The sequence below is a fragment of the Lynx rufus genome, unplaced genomic scaffold (genome assembly GCF_022079265.1).
Source record: "Lynx rufus isolate CCGP_SWC_20201006 ecotype Redwood Valley unplaced genomic scaffold, mLynRuf1.p SCAF_2, whole genome shotgun sequence".
NCBI lineage: Eukaryota > Metazoa > Chordata > Mammalia > Carnivora > Felidae > Lynx > Lynx rufus.
This window is the reverse complement of record NW_025814834.1, coordinates 199,259,014-199,282,452: the sequence shown is the minus strand read 5'-3', so window position 1 is coordinate 199,282,452 and position 23,439 is coordinate 199,259,014. Positions and strand designations below refer to the sequence as shown.

Below are 23,439 nucleotides of genomic sequence, written 5' to 3'. Positions count from 1 at the left end.
AGCCCCAGGCTGATTGTGGGGAGGGCGGGGGGACAAGAGATGAGCTGGTAAGGGCACAGTCTAGGGCAGGTGGCAGTGCCCCCTGTCCCTCAGGTAAGATCTGCGTGAGGCTGGCTGTCTGGGCAGACCCTGGGAGGGCGGGCAGGGATGAACCGAGGCCAGACTCCCTCCCAGGCCCAGTCCCAGGCCAGGGCTGGTGGGGCCGGGCCGGGGGCTAGGCGGAGGGGTGACGCTGAGGCTACGGGAGGCACTGTGGCTCCACTAGGCTCCGCTAGGCGTAGAATTCCTCCTGCTTGTCAGGCTTCTGGTACGTGACGCTGGCCTGCTTGGGCTCCTCCAGCGTGTAGCTGCCCTCATCCTTCTTCTTCATGCGGTAGATGAGCAGCGTGACCAGGAAGGCCGCGAACAGGGCGCCCACCACCCCGCCTACAATCACAGCTGCGGAGGAAGAAGGCAGAGGTCAAGGGCTAAAGACAAGCTGGGGACAGGCTCAGAACCTGGGGAGAGGGCGGAGGGCCCCGGGTGGGGAGGGGGCTCAGAGCCTCGAATCTGAGGCGCGGGGTGGCCAATTCTCACACGGGCAGCGCTGGCTGGCCTTCACAGACCTCGCCGGAAGGAGGATATGGAGGCAGGGTCAGACCCCGGGACAGGGGAAGGTCAGAGGAGGAAACAAAAGGAGGGTCTGGGGGTTGAGTCCCCAGCTTTCCCTTCCTAGGAGACTAGGCTCCTAGAAACCCCATGCCCTGGCCTCTTCTCGGGTCCCTAGACATCCAAACTGAGCTGCCTCGCTCTGGGCTCCTCCCAGGCCCCAGGCCTCACCTACGAGCACCTCCTTCCGCTCTAGGATGCTCTTCTGAGGCAGCTGAGCAGCTGAGCTGCCTGGGTCGATGGCATTGTCCAGGAGGCTGGGGCCTGGGCCGGCACCCTTGGGCAGCGTCCCAGGTGGAGGTGACGGCTTGGCTGCAGCCCCGCCCACAGCGACCACCTCATTGGCTGTGTCTGGCTGTGTGGTCTCTTCCTCCGGCAGCTCAAAGTCCCCGCTGGGCCCCCCGCTCACGGGCACCTCTGGCTCATCCCGGATCGTGGTCAGGACGGACTCCGGAGTTGGGGTCTGGAGGGAGGGAGGCATGAGCCTAGGATCCAGGCCCCAGCCCCTCCTGCCATGGGGCACCCCCCCACCTCTGCCCAAACCACCCCGCATTCCCAGTGGGTCCGACACTTACTTAACTAAGCACTCGCTACGTGCCAGGCACTGTGCTAAACACGTTATGGGCGTTTTGCCCTCACAACACCCCCGTGAAGGAGGTACTGTTACCCCTGATTTATAGGGCTGGAAATAGGTTCAGAGAAGTTAAGTGACTTGCCAAGGACGTACAGGTAGTAAAGCAGTGGAAGCAGAACTAAAACCCAGATCCACCCAGTTCCAACGTCTCGGGTTTGTAACCACCCCACACCGCCTCTGTTCTCACCCGGCCACATCCTATCCCCACCCCATCTGTCACCTCCCCCTCTAGCCGCCTCTTGGTAATAACGATCATCGTTGGGAGATCGCTGTCGAATTGCTGTTTGGGGACTGTTAGGTGCTGCCTGGTCCCCAGGCCACGTACCTGGGGCAGGGGTGAGGCCCTCAGCCCCGGGGGTCAGTTCAAGTGTACAAATGCCGAGTGTGATGCCCCTTGGAGGCAAGCGTCCAGGAAACCAGCCCGGCGGCTCCCACCAGGGGGAAGCAGGACCAGGGCTGGGTTTGGGGCAAGGATGTAGGTGCCTCGGGGGTGAGCAGGGCGAGGTGGGCCTGGTGCCCCGCCCTCCATCCCCTGTCACTGTTTCCCCTTCCTGCTTGGCCAGCGTCTGGGAAGTACCAGGCTGCCCCAGCTGCTCAGAGGAGCTGAGGGCGGGGTCTGCATCTGGCCTGGGCTGGGGAGTCAGAGGGGCTGAGGGGGACCTGAAGGCACCTCTCCCACCTGAGGGCCCTCCTCCCTCTGTGAGGCCGGCTGCAAAGGGCTTTTGTACCCCAATCAGTGCGACCTCCTCCCCCTCCTAGCCCAGCCCACCCAGCAGGGACCAGGCTACTGCTCCCACTTCCTTGATCCCATGCACCCCCACAGTCCTGACGTCCGCATCCTCCCCCCTTCAACCCTCTACCCCTCACCCCTAACACCCTCCCCGCCCCCCCCACACACACATGCCCTGGCCTCTCTCCAGAGCCAACTGCGGGGCTCAGATGCTGACTCTGCCATCGCGGGTGAGGCCTGGTCTGCAGCAGGAGGAAGGCGCAGTGCCGCCCACAGTGTGGATGCCAGGGTGAGGGAGGGCACGGGGACGCTCAGCTCTGAGCCGGCCGCCCGGGCAGCACGCCGCACACGTGAGCTGAGGGCTCTCCTCTCCCTCGGTCTCCCCCCCGCCCCAGTCACCCTCAGACTAACAACGACGGCGATGACGGTGACCGTGACGATACCGAAGCTTCTGGCTGGTTTACCATTGCCAGGCCCCGTTTTAGGCGCTTTGGATGATTCCGCAACACTAGGGTCCGCGTCCTATTATTTCCTCCTTCTCACAGGTGAGGAAATGGGACGGACAGAAAGAATCGGCGACTTCCTGAGCTCACTCCAGGATGCCTGCCCCCTGGCCCTGCACAGGCCCCTTGCCCCGCCCCCCCCCAACCACGCTCTACCCGATTCTTTCCCCATCCCTGTCTTGTCCCAACATCCTAAGCCCCAGGGCCAGTCTCCCTTCCATCCCCATCCACCTCGACCTCTGTCCCCATCCTGTGTTTCACGCCCCCAGCCTTGGCCCTCTGGCCTCACCCTCTCTAGCCATGTCTGGCCCATCTCCAGACCCTCCTGGTCCCCGCCCTGCCCAGCTGCAACCTCCCCTGCCCAGGCCCGACCCACCCGCCTCTGCTCTCGCTCCCTGTCCTCCCCCAAACTGCTCACCTGAGCCACTTCCGTGGGTCCAGGGGCCGTGGTCCCCAGGGGCAGGGTGCTCTTCTCAGGGCTGTCAGGCTCCTGGGTGGTAGCTGGCCTGGGAAGGGCCCTTGGCCTGGAGGTAGCTGTGCTGACCAACCTGGGTGTCGGGGCCTCTGTGTCCAAGACAGCCACCGTGGTGGGAGGCGAGGGCGCCGCTGGGGTGGTGGCCCGGGCCGTGGCCGCCGTGGTCAGCGGAAGAGGCAGAAGCCTCTGTGCACCGGTGGTCCTTATGACAGAGGTGATGGCCGTGGAAGGGGGCGCCGCGGGGATGCTGGGGGCGGCGGTGGCCACCGTGGCGGGCACCGTGGCCACGGTCAGGGCTCCCGCGGTCGTGGCAGCAGTGGTAGCCGTGGGCATGGAGACGGTGGTGGCTCTCTGGCTGGGCTCTTCCGGGACCTCTGTCACCACCGGGGGGCTGGTGGCTGGCTCCGGGGTGGGGTGCTCGGAGGGGAGCTCTTCAAACGGGGTGCCCACGGGCTGGATGTCCATGGTGGGCGGCACCGCGGGTGTGGTGGACACTGCCATGGCCACATCTGGGCTGAACCGCATGGCTGTCTCAATGCCCGACTCCTGCTCGAAGTCTGAGGGGGTGGGGAAGAGGAGAGAGCTAGGGAGCTGGCTGATGATCGTGAGGGCAGGAGTGTCCCAGGTAAGCAATGGCCACCAAGATGGGGCGGATCCCAGCCCTCACTCCATGCAATTTCCCCGGGACAAGATGAGGGAAAGACGTAAGGCACAGCCTGCCCACAGGTCAACAGCTGGTCGGCGGCTGGTGCATGTTCCCTAAGCCTTCCCTGCCTAGCCAAAAATTCCTCGGGGGGTGGGGGCAGGGGAGGGAGGGCACCTCTTCCAGGAAGCCTTCTCTGATTTTTCCAGACCCCCCCGGCCTGGACCTAGTGGCAGCCTAAAAGCCCTACGGGCTGCAGATCTTGCTAAAAGCTGGGGGGAAGCAGGGAGTGGCATTGTGGGAAAAGCCAGGCCTAGATAAACCCCCGCCATGAGCATGAGGCGCTTAAGGGCTTCTCCGGAGGCACAGGCCACAGGAAGACAGCAAGGAGGAGAAGGAGCCCTTCCTACAGGGAAATGCTTGAGCAATCTGGCGGACTCTGAGCCAGGACAAGTGAAGGGGCCCGGGAGGAAATAGGGGACAGAGAGAGAGAGAGAGAGAGAGAGAGAGAGAAGGTGCAGCCTACTCCCTGGGCCCCTGATCAGGCAGAGGAAGGGTGGAGAACAGCCACAGAGGTTCAGGAGTAGAGACGTGACCCAGCAGAGATGGATTTTACGAAGATTAACTTGCAAGAGGCTTACATGGAGTAGGGCTAAAGCGGGGCGACTAGAGGTAGAGGACTGTGGGTGGCCAGGCCCGTAGCACAGAGACCTCCTACCATCCCATCAGACCGCCTTGTCCTCTCACAGGGCCCAATCTCAGCACATACCCCTTTTTAAAAAAAAAAAAAGAAAAGTCATCTTGGGGCACCTGGGTGGCTCAGTCGGTTAAATGTCCGACTTCGGCTCAGGTCATGATCTCGAAGTTCGTGAGTTCGAACCCCGCCACGGGCTCTGCGCTGACAGTGTGGAGCCTGCTGGGGATTTTCTCTCACTCGCTCTCTCTCTGCCCCTACCCCCCCCTTGCGCTCTCTCGCTCTCTCAAAATAAATAAATTAATTAAAAAAAAAAAAAAAGTAATCTCAACACCCAAAGCGGGGCTCCGACTCAAGACCCCGAGATCAAGAGTCACAGCTCTTCCGACTGAGCCAGCCAGGTGCCCCCCGAACACACACCCCTTTTTTCTACCGTTTTTAGAACTCCTTCCCTGTTCCAGACCCTGACACCTTACGCTGAAGCCTTCCAGAGGCTCTGAGAAGAAGGCATAGCTCTTCTATGATCCCCAGGTGAGAACACAGGGACTCAGAGGGGGAGAGTGGCTGAAGGTGGCACAGGTTTTAAGCGCCGAAGCTGGGATTCAAACCAGGGGTGCGGGGGCAACCTCCCTCACCTCACACTACTCTCCTGGCCTTTCCCAGGCCACAGAACTGGGCTGTCCCAGGCACTGGTGGAGGCGTCTGCCCCTTTCCACCGCTCCCTGAACTCTACCCTGGGCCACAGCAGACTGGACAGGAAGGGGGCCACCTGACCCAAGCGGAGTCAGTCAAACGGTTTCTGCTGAGGATGCGCCCCTGCAGATCCGAGAAGTGACTACTAAGTTCCTCCAAGAGGTCAGGGCAGTACTGAAAACTGGGTTACTGAGGGGCATCCGTGCTCCCCAGCAGAGGTGGGAGGTCTTCAGGGAGACGCAAACAGTGCAGAGAGAACCACGGGGGAGCGGCGAGTCCTGAGCTCTGAGGTCTCAAAGCCCAGGCGACAGCCCCGGGAGGACGGGCTGCCCTTCCCCGTGCTTGCGGCCCAGAAGCTTCCCCTGCCTGACCACCCCACCCCCCACCCCGGCCCCTCACCCCCACCATGGAAACCAGCCTGCACGGGCCCCTGTTCCCAGTAATCCCAGAGCCTTGGGTGGGGCACCGGAGGCAGACGGCACTGCCCAGGCACAGGGCAAGGGGTTGGGGGGGGGGGGGGGAGGCGGGTACTTACAGCCCGAGCCGGACCCCGAGTAGAGGTCGTCCAGCTCGTCATCGGGGAAGGAGTCGTCATCCCCAGAGCCCTCCAGGTCCACGGGCCTCTCGAAGTTCTCACTGCGCCAGCGCTGAGCCTGAGGAAGGCAGAGGCGGGCACAGAGCTCAGCACCTGCAGCCCAGACGTGCCCAGAGGGACAGCAGACACATCTGTGGGCCAAGCGACTGAGGAACAACGTCAGGCGTGGCCACCACACGGGCCAACAGGGCCAGGGCGGGCCTGAATACCACCTCCTGGTACCCCCCAGAGGCTAGGACAGCAGCCCCACCTTCCTGCCCCCACCGGGGACCCGGACCACTCCCAGACGCCCTGATCAGAACTGCTGGGCGGCAGACCGGGGGTCTAGAGCCAGAACGCTGGATGAGTCCCGCCTTCATCACTTACTAAATGTGTGACCGCTCTGTACTCATTACCCACAGTGCCTGCCTCACTGGTGCCGCGAGCACACGGCGTGCGGATGTGTGTGTGGTGCCCGGGACGCCTGGCGGGACTCTTGGCGTGGCCACGGTCATCAGCCCCGTTCTGCAGAGGAGGCAGCTGAGGCCCACCCAGCTGCCCTAGGTCACCAGAGAGCACGTGACGCGACGAGATTCAGACTCTGCTGGGGACCCAATCGAAGTCTCAAAGGCAATGTGATTAGTCGGACACGGGGTTTAGGGAGACGAGGGGCTTTGGGAGGGGGGTACTTTGGGTAAGAGTGGGGAGGGGGAGGGAGAGAAGGGAGTGTAGACTCCAGCCCTGGCCCTGGGTCCTCCCCAAACCAGGATGGTGGCCTACCTCCCCACCCCGAGGATCTCGATGCCCGAGTCAGCTGAGGGCCCAAAAGCCAATTCCACCTCAGGAGGGGTGCGAGGGGCTCCTTGCAGGTTCCCCAGACTCCTCCCAGTGTCAGAAGCTGGGGAGGCCGTCCCTCCCCACTGCAACCCTGGAGGACGGCCAGCACAAGGGGCAAGCAAGGCAGGAGTCCCTCCCCCTCCAAGGGGGCAGCCGGGGCCCCATCCCCTGCTACACTTCTGACCCTGGCTCCAAGCCAAGTCAAGCCACAGTCCCTGCCCCTGAGGGCTTTCTCCAGGAAAGTGAGACGGATCTGGAGGGATTAGCGCTTGGGGCTGAAACAACGGAACAAGAGAGAAAGGCATCTCCAGCAGAGGGAAGAGAAAGAAATACGCCAAGTCTCCGAGGTGGGGAAGTGCAGCCCGTGTTCCCTGGGCTGGCCATGCCCGCCCTCCAGCCTCATCCGGGGTCCCTCTGCACCCCTCCAATTGCTGGATTCCAGCCACGCTAGCAGCTCTCTATTCCCGGAATGTGCCTGGTCTCTCCTGTCCACTCATACTGTTCCCTCCGCCCAGAACACTCTTCCTTCCCATCCCCTCATCGTCCAACGTCTGGCCAGCGAACCTCCACTCTACTTCCTTCGAGAAGCCCCACCCTATTCTGATCTTTCCGAGGATCCTATGGTTCTGAATTCACGCCTATCACCACTTGTGAGCTGGGTCTGCTTGGGTGACAGCCGCCCTACAGAACTACATCTCGATGGATGGAGGCGGGACCTTGCTCGGCACATAGTAGGTATTCAGGAAATGCCTGTTAAGAAACGGGGTTGAGCTGGGAGATGGGACTAGTGCCCGGGGCAGGGGCGGGCCGGAGCTGCAGCTGGGGAAGCCCGATCACAGGGGGCTTTCAGCGACCAACTGACAACTCCATCCTGGAAACCGGTTCCTTTCCATCCTGACCGCACGTCAGAATATCGTGAACACTGAACTCGGTGGTTCAGCAGATCTGAGGGACAGTCTGAGCATTCGTACTGTCTGACCGACGTGGGAACCACGAAAGGAGTGTGGAGCAGGAAGGGGACCGGGCCAGCGCCGCGAGCCGGTCCTCAGCCCCCTGATGGGCCCCCTTCTGGGGTTTGCACACAGCTAGAGAGAGGACCCCAACCCTGGCTTCCTGCCCCAGCCTCGACCACCTGCTCCGCAGCCCTCCCCAGGCCAGCCGGGGCAAGAGGCCAGGGCAGCAAGCCAGGAGATGCCCTCCGTCCTGCCACCCCACCCCTGTTACCACACACACACACACACACACACACACACACACACACGCAAAGTAATGAATTAATCAGTATTTACTTGCTACCAATGAGTCATGGAGTGGAACAATTAGTGTAATTGCTCCCGTGACTAATTGCTGGGTCTTTCTCGCTTTCAGACATTCCAGGAGCTCAGAGCAGCTATCATCCGACTTGCCCCAGCTCCCATCTCTGCCCCCGCTGCCCAAAAGAACGAACCCCCAGGACCCCCGGTGAGGGAAACAGAAGGCTCCCTGTACCACCAGCCTCTTCAAGCTGGGCCAGCCAAGCTGGAGTCCCTTGGAGACGTTCTGCCTAATTCTTAGGCAAGCAGCCAGGAACCAGAGATGTGCAATTCCTGTTCAGGGCCACACAGCAGGACAGCGCGCTCGGGAGTGGAGCTGTCTTCACCGTCTTTCCGTCCTTCCAGGAAAGGCCAGGGAGGAGCCGGGAGGAGGGGTTCTAAGAAGTCTGAGGTCCCCGGGGGGTGCCCAAACTGGAGTCAACATGGGAGCCAAAATAGGGAGTCCTCATGATTCTTGGGTGACCAATGCCATGCAATAGCCCCTAACAATCTGCTCCCGGAAGGGCCTGCCCAAATCCAAAGACTCGCCCCAAAGCCACACAGACTCTTGAAATGATACTCCCAGAGACAGAGAGAGAACATATACAGACACACCCTGATGCACACACCCTTAGGCAGCCTCAGAGAGGCCCCTTGCATTGGCACGCCTTTGGGTACAAAGAGGGCCACGCATCGGGGGCAGGCACTGGGCGGGGGGGGCACACGGTGCAGCTCTGAGGCCCCGAGACAAGCATGGAGCCTCTTGTGAACCCATCAGCCTCCACTCAGGTAGCTCTCACCTAGATACTATTCATCCCTAGCTCAGTAGCCATCGACATGACAACCGTTACCATGGCGACCATCTCCTCCATGCTAAGGACCAGGAGCTCCAGCTTCCCACAGAGATGGAGGGGGGCAGGAGAGGGAAAGATAGTGGAAGAATAGAGAGGACGACGGGGAGGGGGGAGGGGGGAGGCGCAGGGCAGAGGGAAGCCAGGGGTCAGAGGGGCACAGGGGGGAGGCGGAGGGGGCAGTGCAGGGAGGACGCGGTGAGCGGGCGAGTGAGAGAGAAAGCAGGAAGGCGAGAGTGGCAGGCGCGGGGAGCGAATTCTCTCACATCTTAATTTAGCCTCGCGCGCAATCAGACAGAGCTGGGGAAGGGGCCACTTCAGTGATTTTCCAAACCCGCATCCAAGAGAACATCCTTTCTGCATAGTAAGTGGCCCCCAGACGAGGTGGAAGGAGGGGTGGCCAACAGCCCGGTCACCCCTGAACTCGTCCTGGGAAGCTTAATGCAAGGGACACCTGTGGGGGTGGGGGTAGGGGGATGCAGGATGCCATCTTGCCCAGCCCCCTCCCCCCCAGCCAGCTGAATGCCAGCCTGACCCCTCCCTGGGCCAGCTGGAGGGGCCGGAACTCAGTGGGTGCCCCCCAGAAACACTGCAGGGGTGCTGGTGGCTGCAGCTCCCAGGGGACCAGGAGGAGGAGGGAGGAAAGAGATGGGGGCCGGGAGCTGAGCCTGGGAGGCAGCAGGGAAAGACTCAGAAGTCACAAAGTGCCAGGGGAGAGTGGTGACAACAGCCTTCGACCCCCAAACGACCTCTCCATTTGCATAATTCCATGCATAATTAGCATACTTATCCATGCCATCCCCTGAAAGGAGAACTGAATCCGAAGGCCCCAGGACCCTGTGGCCTGCCCCTGCCCCCCACTGCGCCCCACCTCTGGGTAAACCCCCCCCTCATGCTTGATAAACGCATCCACGCGCCTAACACACCCACACACTGCAGCCAGCAGGCAATCCCGCACCCTCATGCACATGCGCGCGCGCGCACACACACACACACACACACACACACACACACACACCATGCAGGCTTCCTTTCTGGGTACAAACAAGCATACACAACGCTGGGGTGAGCCCTTCCCAAGGGGCTGCCACCTGGGGGAAGGGGGGGACGGACCCAAATCAGGTGGACCTCAGGTATGTCTCCTCCCCTCTGAGTGCAGGGGTGCATTCAGGGAGAAAGCCAGGGAGCCTCCCTCTGCCCCCAGCCTCCTTCCCAGACTCCAAGTCTGGGGTCTCTCAGGCCCAGCCCCTATCACCTGCCCTCCCCCATCAAGAGCATTCCCTGAGACACAGGAAAGCACAGAGGTGAAGCCGGAATGGATCGGCCACTCCCCTCGCTACCCGTGGGACATCAGCCAAGCCTCTGAGTCTCTCAGCACCTCAGCCTTCTCATCTGTAAAATGGGGATGCCGCTAATAGTGCGTTGCTCCTCTAGCTGCTCTGGGAATCAAATACTATCACGCAGGTAACGGGTTGAGCACAGGACCCAACATCTAGAGTTGGATAAATGGACGTAGTTGCAGCTAGTGTCCCTTCTGCGCTCAGCGTTCCGTGATCCTTTCCGAAGATGTTACTTCATTCAAGCCTCGCCATCCTCGTGGTGGGAAATAGAATCGGGACGGTCACACCCAGGCTGCGGATGCCCAGAGAGGTCAAGAGGCCCTGCCAAGGCCACGCAGCAGGGGAGGGTGCAGAGAGAAGAAAAAGAGAGGCTGGATGAGCGGGGAGAAAGGGTAAGGTACAGAAACAGACGCAGACACACAAATTAGGTCAGCTGGCAGGGGGCCAGGAGCCCAGCACCCCTGAGCACTGCTAATCGTGCCGCAAAAGCTAAGAATAAAATCAAGTATAATTAATTCTGCCCAAGCTTCCTGCCCTGCGTGAGCCAGACTCAGGCGCCCCGCTCTCGGGGACTAGAGGCGTGTGAGCAGGAGTTGGGAGCCCAGCTCTAGATTCAGACAGCCCTGGGTTCAAGTCCAGCTTACTTGCTGGGTGACTCTGGGCAAGTTACTTAACCTCTCTGAGCCTCTCTTCGGTCACACGGGGACACTAGTAACACAGGTGGCACAGAATAACTGGAGGTCAGCCTTACCACAGCACGTTTCCCACCTCGGTCCACACCTCAAGGCCAAACTAGGCCTCAGTGATCACGGGGTTCTACCCTTTCTTCTTACAGATGTGAAAACTGAGGCTCAGAGAGGGGAAGGGGTTGCATCACCCCAGTCCCTGCTAAGAGGGGTGGGGGTGGGGACCGAGCCTGCCAAGCGCACTCAGGAAAGTCAAGGGATCCGTCCAGGGACACGCAGTGACGTAACCACTAGCTGGTGGGAGCAGGGTGGTCTCGGCAGAGCCCCCTGGATCCCCACAGGCTCTGTCCCCACCAGTCCCTGTCCCCAGAAGGCCCTCCGTCCTGTGAGAACTCAGTGCCCCTCACGCTCACCAGCTCCAACCCGGAGACCCAGAGCGTCACGGCAGGAATGTGGGCCGGGGCCAGGCTCTGGGCAGCAGGACAGCTGAGGGGGGCTCACAATGGAGAGCCGGGACCAGGAAGGGGGACGCCTCGGTCCCCACCCCCTTGCCAGTCCACAGCTGCCCTGGCTGGGAACCCAGCACCCGCCACATTCGCTTGCTGCTGGAGGGGTGAGGGGCATGAAGGTGGTACCTGCAGAGGAAGGGGCCACAGAGCCCAAGGGCCAGAGAGAAGGGCATGGGGGAGGGGCGGGGGGAGGGGCAGAGAAGGCCCAGGCTAAACTTGACAGACCCCCCCCACCCCCACCCCGCCACACACACACACACACACACCAAACAGTCAGCAAAGCACAGAGGCGTACCCTGTCCCACCGCCCTTATTCCAGAAGCCTACTTCCAATCTCCCACCAGGGCAGCTCAGGGAGCGGGAAAACACCCCTGTGGCCCCCCCACCTTCCCGGAATCCCCCTTCCCCTGGGCAGCACTACCCCTGCCCACACCCCCCCCCCCAGGGCGCCCCGGAGAGCAAGCAACTCCCAGCGCAGGAGGCCACAGCCTCTGAGCCCCAGACCAGCCCCCTTCTCCGTACTTCCCGATGCCTCACTCGCTCGGTGCTCTAAGGGCCTTTCTGACTGACACTCTGGGCAGTCGGGAACCCAGTCCTCCAGTTCAAGAGACCTGGGGAAATGTTACTGATGACAAGTGGAAACAACCGACCTTCCCAACAGAGGACTAGTTAAATAAATGAAGGCATAACCATAACATGGAATATTATGTAGCTATCAATAATTGAGTTTTCATAAGCCCGCGCTGTCTTTTCTCAGGCCATTAAAAAGGCATGAATGGGGAACAGAAGGTTTTTGTTTTTTACTTGCTTCAAAGAATATTTAAGGACAGGGGAAAATGCACGCGTTGGTTGTCAGGAGGCAATGCGGCTCGGCTATTGATGGGATCGTACAGATGGTTCTGTCTCTCAATACCTGGGTGACCTTGGGCAGGTATTTAACTCTCTCGGCCCGGTTTTCCTGGTAAACAAAGATAATAACCCACTCCGGGTGCACGGGAGACTCTGACACATTAACAAATCGCTCAGTGAACGCTGCCTATGAATACTATTATCATCGTTAAGTTTAGGAAACAAGTTAGAAAAAACTAGACAACACGATCCTGCTTTAAAGAACGCCCTACCAAAGTGGATTTCTAAACACCGAATCCTACTAAGGCTTTCCAGAAACTCTCTGGGTGCTGGGATGACAGGCAGTGTTTCATTTTTTCCCCTCAGGACCTGTCTGTATTTTCCAAATGTTCTATGATAAACTCAGAGCCCTTTGATTATTAGAAACAGCACGTTCTTGGGGCGCCTGGGCGGCTCAGTCGGTTTAAGCATCTGACTCTTGATTTCGACTCAGGCCAAGATCTCACGGTCTGTGGGATCGAGCCCCGCATCGGGCTCTGTGCTGACAGCATGGGGCCTGCTTGGGATTCTCTCTCTCCCTCTCGTCTCTCTCTGCCCCTCCCCTGCTTACACGTGTGTGTGCTCTCCCTCTCTCTCAAAATAAATAAATAAAGAGCACATTCTTTCTGTGTCCCCATCCCTGCCGCTCTCCAGTCTGGCAATTCCTGGGCCCCTTCATCCTGCAGAGACCCCACCAGTAAGCTCGTCCCAGAGGACGCTCGTGGGCAGACAGAAGGACACGCAGGACAGAAGGGAAGGACACAAGAGCCCGGTGGAGCTGGCACAGCCTGGGCAGCACGTCTCAGCACCGACGGGATGGCTTGGCGGGGCCCGCTCCCTCCCCAGGCCTGGAAACGTCTGGGGGCAGGCTGGCCCGGACACCCACTCACCCTCCGTCTCCTGCCAGCCCAGCTCCTGGCCCTGTCATCCCCGTCGGTCCCGGCTGGGGGTGCAGGCTGGCCACCGTTCAGCTGCCCACCATGCAGCCTCCGTCCAGACCCTGGGCAAAGCGGCCCCCCCTCCCCAACCCCGGGCTGGGACCCCCCGTCATCACTCCGCCAGCCCCAGCCACCTGCCTTGTCCAGTGCCACCCTCTTGGCCATCCTGACTCACACTGCTCATTTGTTCCTGTCCCCAAGCTGGTGCCTGAAAGCAGGGCCACCCACTGAGGCCTCCTCCCCCAGCTGCCTACCCCTCTTGTTCCCCCCACCTAAACCCTTCAAGGTGCTGGGGATGGCGAGACACTCTCAGGCCAGCAGGGGCACAGCAGGACTTGAACCCCAGCCTCACTGACACCAGATCCTGGGCTCAGGGAATTCCTGAGCCCCGGAGCAGGCGCGCAGATTATCCCAGTTTGTCACGTGATACTCATTTCCCCGGGCATTTTTCCAGACGAGGCCTGGGCCTTTCCGTTCCCTTACCATGGACAAGAGTTGGCGGCCACGGAGGGAGCGCTCAGTACGTGCCAGACTCTCTCTATGCACCTCACCTCGGTTCTCTTCCCAGACAGCTTCCCGGCGAAGCGTTATTATCCCCAGTTCACAGTTGCGCATCCCAAAGTTCAGAGCGGTAAAGCAACTGACTTGAGGTCACACGGCAGCGGCGGGGGCCAGATTTGAACCCAGGATTAGCCGAACCGCGAAGACCACATTCTTTGTACTACAGCATACACCTACTCCCTGCCCCACCAGAAAGTTCCTCAGCGGTGGGACCACACCACCACCAGTCCCCCCACCTCCGCACAGCACCCTGTACAGGCACCGACAGACAGACTGGACGTCTGGGGATGAACAGACATGAAGGGTAAGTCCTCCCCGGACAGACGGCGCGGCTCAGGTGAGCAGCCCCACCTGTCACCCCATGACTCACCAGCAGTTGCCTCTGGGACGGAGTCCCCAGCCTCTGCAAAAATCCCCGCCAACGATCAAGGGGACTGGGCCTGCCTCCCCACTCCTGAGGCCCACACGCCTCCAAGGAACAAGCCAGCATGGGGGTCAGATGTTCCAGTCCGGGCTCCCAGAGAGCCCCGGTCAAGCGCTCTCACCTCACTGGGCCTCAGTTTGCCCTTGACCAGGTCTGGTAAGGCCACTCCTGTGTTCCCAGGGCCCGGGGTATTTCTGGAACACAGCCAGCTTCCATCAATACTTGTTCAATGGATCCCGTAAACGGGATCACCCTCAACAGACCCACGCCACCCACGTCCCGCCCCCAATCACTATGTGATCCTGCGTGGGGCCCTGTCCTCTGGCCTCAGTCTCCCCACGCCTAAAACCAGGGGGCGGGACAAAGGTTCTCCCTGGTCCCTGCAAAAGCCAACCGGGAGGACTCCAACTGAGCTGGGAGGAGGGACGAGAAACAGACTCATCCCAGCATTTTTTTTTTCATAAAATCACTATGCAAATTATATGCAAAACCCTGAAGATTAGCAGGCTCCCAGTGGAACCTTCGATTTCAGCTGCTTTACAACCGGGCCCCGGGCTGGGGGGGAAGCAGCATTTACTGAGCATCTGCTAAATGCCAGGCTCCTTACACGGAGTCAGGCGCAAAGGTCCTCCTTACTCCCTAGACAGGTCAGACGACTTGCTGGAGGTCACAGAGAACTCAGGCGATGAGTCAGAATGGTGGGGGGGGGGGGTTGGGGGGGGTGGCCAAGGCAGGTGGAAGTGAGGCCTGGGGGTGGGGAAGGCGCTGGGCGAGCACATAGAGGTCCCAGGGCCACGTGTCTGGTTCTCATGCCCACAGAACCTGGAAGAAGTCCAGCCCAACGGGCAGGATCCTCAGCCCGATCTTGGGGGCCACCTGAAGCCAGGTGACCCCCAGCCCTCCCCCGAGAAACTGAACAGACCCTGGAGGCAGCCCAAGGCAGGCCCAGCCCTTCCAGCTGTCCTGGGAAACCTCACAGCTCTGTCACCCTCCCCGGAACCTCTCAGGCACGTGCCAGCACGCACCCTGAGGACACACGGCGCACACACACACCCGCAAAGTGTCCCCATCTGCGTGTGTCCAAGCCCAGCCTCCTCGCGGACCCGGGCTGTGGACCCCCTCACCATCCCATCTGCTGTGTTATTTATAACTCACACGTGGTGGAGACGCCACGCCCCCCGCCCCCCAGCCCTGAGCTGTCCCACTGGCTTCTGAGCTGCTCCGCTCCAAGGGATGGAATGAGCCAGACTCAGGTAGTGAGCCACGCGGGTCCACCACGGCCACTGCCCAGATGGGAGAGTGGGGTGCAAAGAATCAAGACCAAAAGACCGGGGCGGGCAGGGGGGCATGGCAGGGCCCCAGCCCGAGATGACCCTCTGTGCGGCACTATGGGTTTGACCGGGAAAGGGGAGGTGCAGACAGGTGCCCTAGGCTCTCCCCCCCATCTCCTGAGTCCCAGGACACCAGGCAGGGCCTTGCAATGAGCAGGAGTCCTGAAGCTAGATTGCTCGGATCCAAATCCCAGCACCGGCCCCCGGGGAGCTGTGTGATCCTGCGCAAATAAGCCCACCTCTCTGAGCCCCGTTGCTTCTCCTACTAAATGGGCATAAGAATAGAACCAACCTCAAAGCATTGGGAGGATTAAGTGAGATTATCCAAACAGGTTCTTGGCCCAAAGCCCTGCTACTTCTCAGCTCGGTGACCTTGGGGCAAGCTGCCTGGCCCTGAAGCTCAGTTTTCCCGTCTGCAAATGAGACCATACAGCCCAGAGGGTCGTGAGGACTGAAGCAATGGCAGTGACACACGGGAGGTCATCAGCACACACAGATTCTCTTTTCCTCTGCTCTCAGGGGCCCCCGTGATTCCTGACCACCCCCAGGTTCCACCCCGGATCGTCTTTATCGCCCGCCCCTAGGCGCACAGAGGTTTTTGGAGGTACTGTGCCACTGAATCCAAACAGCTCCTCAAGGGACAAGTCCTCCCCCTAACTCTGCAGCGAGCACCCCGCCTCGTCAAATATAGATGCTCCATAAATACCCGAGGGACGGACGGATGCGAGAGTGAAGGTGACCAGAAAGCCGGGAAATAACAAGGGCTGGCGAGGCGACTGGAGCCTCACGCACCGGCGGGGATCAACACCAGGGTGGCCGCTTTGCAAAAATGGTCTGGCAGCTTCTCAAAACGTGAAACGGAGAGTTACAGATGAGCCAGTAATTCGACGCCTGGGGTGCGTATCCAAGGGAAGCGAAAGCATATGTCCACATACATTAAAATATATATATATGTATATATATGTATATATGGGGCGCCTGGGTGGCTCAGTTGGTTGGGCGTCTGACTATGGCTCGGGTCATGATCTCGCGCGGTCTGTGAGTTCGAGCCCCGCGTCGGGCTCTGTGCCGGCAGCTCAGAGCCTGGCGCCCGCTTCCAATTCTGTGTCTCCCTCTCTCTCTGCCCCTCCCCCGCTCGCGCTCTGTGTCTCTCTCTCTCTCGATGATAAATAAACATTAAAAAAAAAAATAGCAGCATTATTCATAATAGGCAGACAGCGGCCAAACCCAGGTGCCCATTAACTGATAGATAAATAAAAGATGGCACGTCCACACGGCGGGACGTTGCTCCACAGAGAAGGGAGCGAGGTTCTGGTGCACGCTCCCGCGCGGGCGGACCTGAACTACGTACGTGACGACAAGTCAAGGAAGCCAGTCACAAAAGACCACATGTTGTGCGATTGCACTCATACGAAACGTCCAAGGAAGGCAAATCCGTAGAAGGGAAAGCAGAAGTGACTGCTTAGGGCCGGCGGACTGGGGACAAAGGGGGAGTGACTGCTAAACGGTACAGGCTTTCTTTGGGGGCTGCTAAAAATATATAAAATCGGTGACGGCTGTGTAACCCTGTACTCAAAACCACTGAACTGGATGCTTTGGATGGGTGAATTTATGGCAGGGGAGTTCAAGCTCAATAAAGCTGTTGTTTGTCGGGGGGGGGGGGGGGGAGAGAATGAATGGGAGATTGAGGCTCAGGGAGGGTAAGAAACTTGCCCAGGGTCACACAGCAGAGCCTAAACTCAAATACTCAGATGGGAAAGGAGGTGAGCAGGGGCAAAGCTCACCTCCTCTGCCATCTGAGTATCCCCCAACTAAGCCCCGGGTGAAGCCTCCCGAGCCCTCACCCCCAGGAGGGCACACACTGACTCTGCCGACCGCAGTGGGACAGGCCCAGCGTGGCAGCTACCTCCTCTGCTCTTGTCAAAGGCCGCTTTGCAGGTGGGACCACAGGGAGGGGGCAGGCCTGGCCCAGAGTGACCCAGGAGAAGGGAGGCAGCTCCAAAGTCAGGCTGGCTGCCCCCCTCCCCGTCCCCAGACCCCAGTGCCCCACCTCCAGCCCTCCGCGGTTCTGGGGTGCCCTCTGTCCATGCCCAGACCCCTGGTTGCCCTCAGGGAGGGGCATAAGGATGCGGCCCTGCCAGGAAAGGGGGCAGGGCCCCAGAGGTAAAGCACACCTGGATGTGAAGACGAGCCCATCGGTCCCCTGCCCCCGGTGGCCGTCTAAAGCAATGTTGAGGGCAGACATGTCTCCAGGACCCATCCCTCACCCCGTGTCCCGCCCCACGTGGCTCCCCGGTACCAGTCCCCACCCATCTCAGCTGGCGGCCACCATCACCCGCCCACCCACCCCCCAGGCTGGTGTCCACTCTCTGTTCTCCACACAGCCGCCCATCTGTCCCGAGGGCCGGGCCTGTGTCTGGCAGGTGCCCCGTGTCCCCCAGACACCCCTACCAGGGTGAACTCAGGCACGACGTTTGCACCCACATAGTCCACTGCTTCCGGTCCACCGCCGCACCAAGCTTCCCCGTCCCTGGCTCCGGCCCCCCCATCTGGTCCCTAAGAGGGGAAGGGGTGACCTACCTCACAGAGCCTTGCGGAGCAGGGGCCATCAAGGATCCCGGGGAGGGGAACCCAAAACCTCTGCCAGGACCCCCTGGCCCTCAGTCCCAACCGTGGCGCGGAGGGTTCCAGAGACAACCCCAGGGCCCCACGTGCCCTCCCCTGACATCACCCGCTGGCCTCCCGTGGGTCCGGCACATCCCTGCGTCCAGCCAGCCCGTCTTCAGTCCACCGCCAAAAGGCAGAACCCTCTCCCCCCGCACTCAGAGGGAGTCCAGATGCCCACTAGGGATTTAGGGACCCTGAGCACCCTGGCCCCCGCATGCCCTGCAGCCCAAGGATGAGACGGGCCCTCCGCTCCTCACGTGTCACTTGAACATGGATTCCCTGACCAAAAGCGCCTTCGGGTCTCACCTGGCCCATCACCTGACCCCCCCCCCCCGCCCGCAGGCAGGTCAGAGGCTCCAGCCCCAGTCCCACCGGCCTGGCCCCGCTCCCTGCAGGGCACTCCGCCGGGGCCAGCCCAACCCCAGGCCAGGGCAGCGCCCCTCCAGAAGGCTGGACGGATGCGTCCCAGGGGCCCGGCCCAGGGACTGGAGCGGTCAGTGCCTACAGGAGAAGGGCCCGGACTGAGAAAGCGGGGCTCCAAGTTAGATGGCACGGGAGGACTGTTCCTGGGACCCAGTCTTGTTCCCCCGTGGGCTGTCCCCCCACCCCTCCCCAGCGTGCCAGGGACAGTGTCACTCGAGCATGGTCCACACCGACCCCCCCACCAGAAGCATCCTCACCACATCTCATGACCTAACGGCATCTCTCAGCAGGAACATTACTGCCACCTGGGCAGGACGGTCCTTTGGACGGGACACGGCCACCACTTAGCAGCCCCGACCACTCCCCTCCCCTCCGGAAATGCCAGCAGCATCCCGTTACTGTGACAACCAAAAGTGTCCCCGTGCACTTCCAAAAGCCCAGGCGCTGGCACCTTCAATGCCCGGCTCGGGCCTCGCTTCCTCCTGGAAGCTTCCCTACCCCCATCCCGGCTCAGGGCCCCAAGTTCGGCATCTCGCGGCTGGGCCTCATCTTTGCACTTGGGTCCGGAAATGCTCTGGCCAGAAACAGGGTTCCCAGAGACGCTGAAGATTTTGACTCAGGGTCCACGTCGGGTAAGCAGTTAAACGAAGGGACCACCTCACCTGGCCTCCCTGACCCCAGGTGTCCCTTTCCTCAGGGACACACAGCCACACCCATCTCCCTCCGCCCCAGGATGTCCGTTTCTGGGGCCCCGTAAAGGACATATAACCGAATCTCTGAAGGAACCCGAGTTTTGAGCGTGTGGTGTCCCTGGAGGTCAGGCAGAAGACGGATCTCTGCGTCCCTGTGCACCCTGCCCCCGCCCTTGCCTTAATCACCGCTAAGGAGGCCAGATGACCAGCTGCCCCTCCGGCCTGGGCTCCCTAGACTCTGGGATTATGAGTTGGGATTAAGGGCGGACACATTCCCGGTAGCTCAAGAGCCCCAGCGACGTGTGTGCGTGTGCGTGTGCACACGCGGGCACGTTCAGGGCTGTTTCTGGGCATGCTGCGGGCACATTTGTGCATGCACACCTGTGCTGGTCTCAGATGGGCTCAGATGACCCCCCGCGGGTCTGGCTGTGCTCGTGCAAGTGGGACGCGTGCACGGAGGTGGCAGGGAGAGCGTGTGTGTCCCTGTGTGTGCCCGGGCGGGTTCGGGTCCGCACGCTCCGTCACATACGCAAATGCGTCCGCACGTGTTCACGTTTCTAGGTGTGCATCGACCTTCCCACGCCGGGAGAGCGTCTCCCAATTCTCCCAGCATTCTCCCGGCAGCTGCTAATATCCACGGCCAGCCAAGGTGTTGGGGGGCAGGCTCCCCACAGCCGAGAGGTGGAGAGACAGCAGTCTGGGTTCTCCCGATTCTCCGGGCCTGGCCACACCTGAGCCGCTGGAACAGGGGAGTGGGCCACAATGTCCTTCCCCGCACGGACCGGACGGGAGAGCCCCACGCATCGGCACAGACACGTGGCGACACGCGCGGACACAAACCCAGCCCCTCGTCCAAACCTGAACTGAACTGTGGTCTCAGCTCCACGGGGGGAAAAGGATCACCCCGGGCTCAACCACCATCTCGCAGACCGTCCCTTGAACACAGAGCCGGAACCCCTCCTTCTGGATCGGAGACCGGCCTCCAGCAAGCCTCGCAGCTCCCCAGCCTCGCACGAGAACAGGACCCAGCCGAGCCAGGGCTCGGCTCCTTAGAGGTCCCCAAGGAGCCACTGTCCTAGGGGAGCTGTCCTAGCTTCACCGGGCCAGGGGTCCTCATGTGAACAGCAAGGTGGGAGGCTGATTTCCTGTAGCCCTCTGCCCTTGAAACTACCTTTCTGGAGGGATCAATGGAGATACGGGGGGTGGGAGGGGGACATCTGGGTCCAGGAGGGTGAAGAGTAGAGTCTGACCCTAACCACCCCCTCGGCCCTCAAGACCCCTGTCCCCCAGGGGACTCCTCAAGTCCTAGCCCCACTGAGTGGCAGCCAGGCAGAAGAGAGGTTCCAACCAGCAAGAGAGGGAGAGAAGCAAGGCATCTGCGAGGAGGGTGGGTGGCAGAGAGGAAGGGGGGGAGCAGTGGGCAGAGGAGGAGGAGGAGGTGGGCAGGGGGGTTGCTGGGGGAGGCCGGGGGTGGCGGGGAAGATCTCTGGTAACCAAGCCTGAGCCTCTGGAAGCCCACCGTGTGTCCACCTTCCAGAAAGCTGGAAGCCGAAAGGACCCAGTCCACCCCCCTCCCCCAGCTGAAGAAGGCAGGAAGGCTACATCGCTCGTACCCACTGCTCCCTGGGGTCACGTCTCCAATTCTGGGGATCAGAGGACAAGGTGTGACCACGGTGGGGGGGGGGGGGGACTCCAAGTAAAACAGACTGAGGATGTGTGAAGGTGGAAAAAGGAAACAGTGTAGCCATGCCAGGACTTGAGGAGATGAAACCGAGTAGCCCTTGGGAGGGCCCGACAGGGAGATGATGTAATGACAGAGTTGCTGCGACAACGTATCCAAGTGAGAGCTCCAGGGAGGTAAGGATGCAACCCTGTGGGGAAATCAGAAGCTATGAAAAAACTGTGGGGCCCAGCAAAGAACCCTAACATGTAGAGGAGGGGCACGGTCTAGAAATCTAGAAGAAGAAGGGAGGAGAGAAGGGGCTGAAGAAAGGCACTCTGTGCTTGAGAGCTGGGAGGAGAGGTCGGTAAAGGACTCCCAGAGGAGGGCACACCTGTGCGGGGTTTTGCAGGATGAGTAGGAGTTCACCGGAGAGGGGGCCAAGTCCACGGAGAGTGCACAGCACGCAGGTAGACGTGAAGGCGAGAGAAATGAGGTTGTACTCTGCGCCCAGGGAACAGAGTGGTAGCAGTGAGGGGTGAACAGGGCCAAGGGATGAAACTGGGGAGAAATACACCGAATGCACTGATAGGAATCAATCTGGCACAGAGTCTTGGGGCTGAGGGCAGCGGGGCTTGGGTTAGGGGTGGCTTCCTGGGGGAGAAGGGTGGGGGGAGCTGGGCTTGCAGTCGTGGCACAACAGAGACAGGTACAGAGGAGAAACGGTGCAAGAGCTGGTGTCGGGGAGTCGGGAGACCTTTGTCCTTTGTCCCAGCTCAGCGGCCAACGTGCTGCGTTACTTGGGCCAGCCACTATTCCTCTTTCCGCCTCAGTTTCCCCCTATGTAAAATAAGAAGGCTAAACCACCAGACCTCAGAAGATCCTTGCTGTGACTAGAGATCACTCCTCTGGCCTCCGTCCCCCCTTCAGGACAATGAACAAGTTGCACAAGAGTTGCGTCCAAGGGCCCTTCCGGCTGAAAGACTCTTTGGCCCTCTGATCTTCCCCCAGCCTAGGATGGCCTCAGCCCCTGGCCCACCCTAGACAGAAAACAGGCAGCAGAGAAAAGACCCGTGTGGAAGCCAGGAGCCCCCAGGGCCGGGTCGGGGCCTCTCCCCCAGCAGCCACACGGATTCAGGTGCCTTAGCGACACGTGACTGGCCCCAGATTCATCCTCTCAGGGCATCACACTTTACAGTTTGCAAAGCGCGAGGTAGCAAGAGGCAACACTTGTACACCAGGGAGCATTCTAGATGGCCTGGGTTCAAATCCTAGCAGGCATGCCACTCTGTTGACCTTGGACAAGTTACTTAACCTCTCTGTGCTTCAACTTCCTCTTTTGTAAAAGCAAGATAATAACGGTCCCCCCTTCCCAGGGTTGTTGTAAGGACTCAGCGAGTTTCCGTAGAGAAGATGTTTGGCCGACTGGCTTGCACGGGGCAGGCCCTCAACAAGCAGGATTCAATATGAATAGGTCACATCTGTGGTCTTGTTGGCATCTCATGCCAGCCCCTCAGGGCAGCGTGGCTACGCCCACTTCAAGACCCACATCCCCCACCTGCAGAATGGAACCCAGATGCCTTGGTTGGGACTCAAAGCCCACCTCGTGAGCCACTGGCGTCTCGCAAGCCGAGGCCCTGTGACGTTCACCCATCCGGGCCCAGATCACCGCATGGCACAGGGCCAGGTACCCAGGAGGTGCCCAGTGAACGTATTAAGTGCAAGAAACAACACGCTCTCATTAGAAACAGTGACGCCCCACAGGTAGCTCTGTCCCCACCTCCCCCAGCTGGGAATTGCCGCTTTTAACCACACCCCAATCGACTGTGACATTTCCCACCTCTGAGCCTCCATCCACCCTGGCCTATCCATGTGCTGCCATCCTTCAAGGCCTGGTACAAATCACACCTCCTCCACGGAGCCCGCCCTGATTCTCCAGAGCCAGAACCAACCTCTCCTCCCCCCTGACTCACTACCCTTAGCCTCTCACGTGCGCTGGCTCCGTCCTCTAACTGGGAGCTTCCTGAGACCAGGGACCAGGTTGAGCTTCCTCGGGTTCCAAGTGCTCGGCACAGGCCAGACACAGAGGGGGCAGCAGCAAATAGTGGCTGAAGCGACTGGCAGGTCAGCAGCAGAGTAGGGACACGGACCCGTGTCCTGGGCTCACAGCCCAGCTCCCAGGCCGCCTGGATTTGACCGATCATGTCCCCGCCTCCGGGAAGCGACGCGGTGCTCAGCGCGATGGGTGAGGCAAGGGGCCCAGCCCACCCAGGGCCGAAGAGGAACCACACGCAGTCCACATGCCGGAAACAGGCCTCCCCGCCCCCCAGCCAGCCCCCTCTTCCCAAAGGGGTCCCCCCCACCCCCACCCCGGGCCAGGCCCTGGCCTCACATCTCTCGGACAGCTCCTCAAACGTGAAGACCTGAAAGGGGTCCCTGGGTCGCCCCGTCCCATTCCCCCACTTCACAGATGTGGAAATGGAGGCTGAGAGCGGGAAGGGGCTGTGCCCGTGGTCACGTGACCAGCCCGGTAGCAGCCTCCCTTCTGAAACGGGACGGACGGTCTCGAGGAAAGCATCAGCGCAGCCTGGAGGGCGAGGCGTCACCGGCCCACGGATCAGCGGAGATGATGCGGGCCGAACCAAGGAGCCGCTGGCCCGCTCTCCCGCCGCAGAGCCCCGGACGCCCGGCGCGGGCACAACCCAGCGCCCGCCGCCAACACACAGCCTGCCCGAGAGCCCCGCAC

The 23,439-nt window shown here is 60.8% G+C and overlaps 1 protein-coding gene across 1 annotated transcript; it reads right to left on the bottom strand.

Annotated features, from left to right (window-relative positions):
• Window positions 1-271: 271 nt before the first annotated feature.
• On the bottom strand, window positions 272-22,897 carry SDC3 (syndecan 3). Its single transcript, XM_047082374.1, has 11 exons — window positions 22,684-22,897; window positions 21,088-21,197; window positions 17,703-17,807; window positions 17,302-17,385; window positions 17,096-17,181; window positions 11,102-11,235; window positions 6,383-6,522; window positions 5,556-5,673; window positions 2,934-3,547; window positions 820-1,111; window positions 272-438 (listed from the first exon to the last, which is right to left on the bottom strand). The coding sequence occupies exons 1-11, from the start codon at window positions 22,895-22,897 to the stop codon at window positions 272-274; spliced, it is 2,064 nt and encodes a 687-aa protein (XP_046938330.1).
• Window positions 22,898-23,439: the final 542 nt, after the last annotated feature.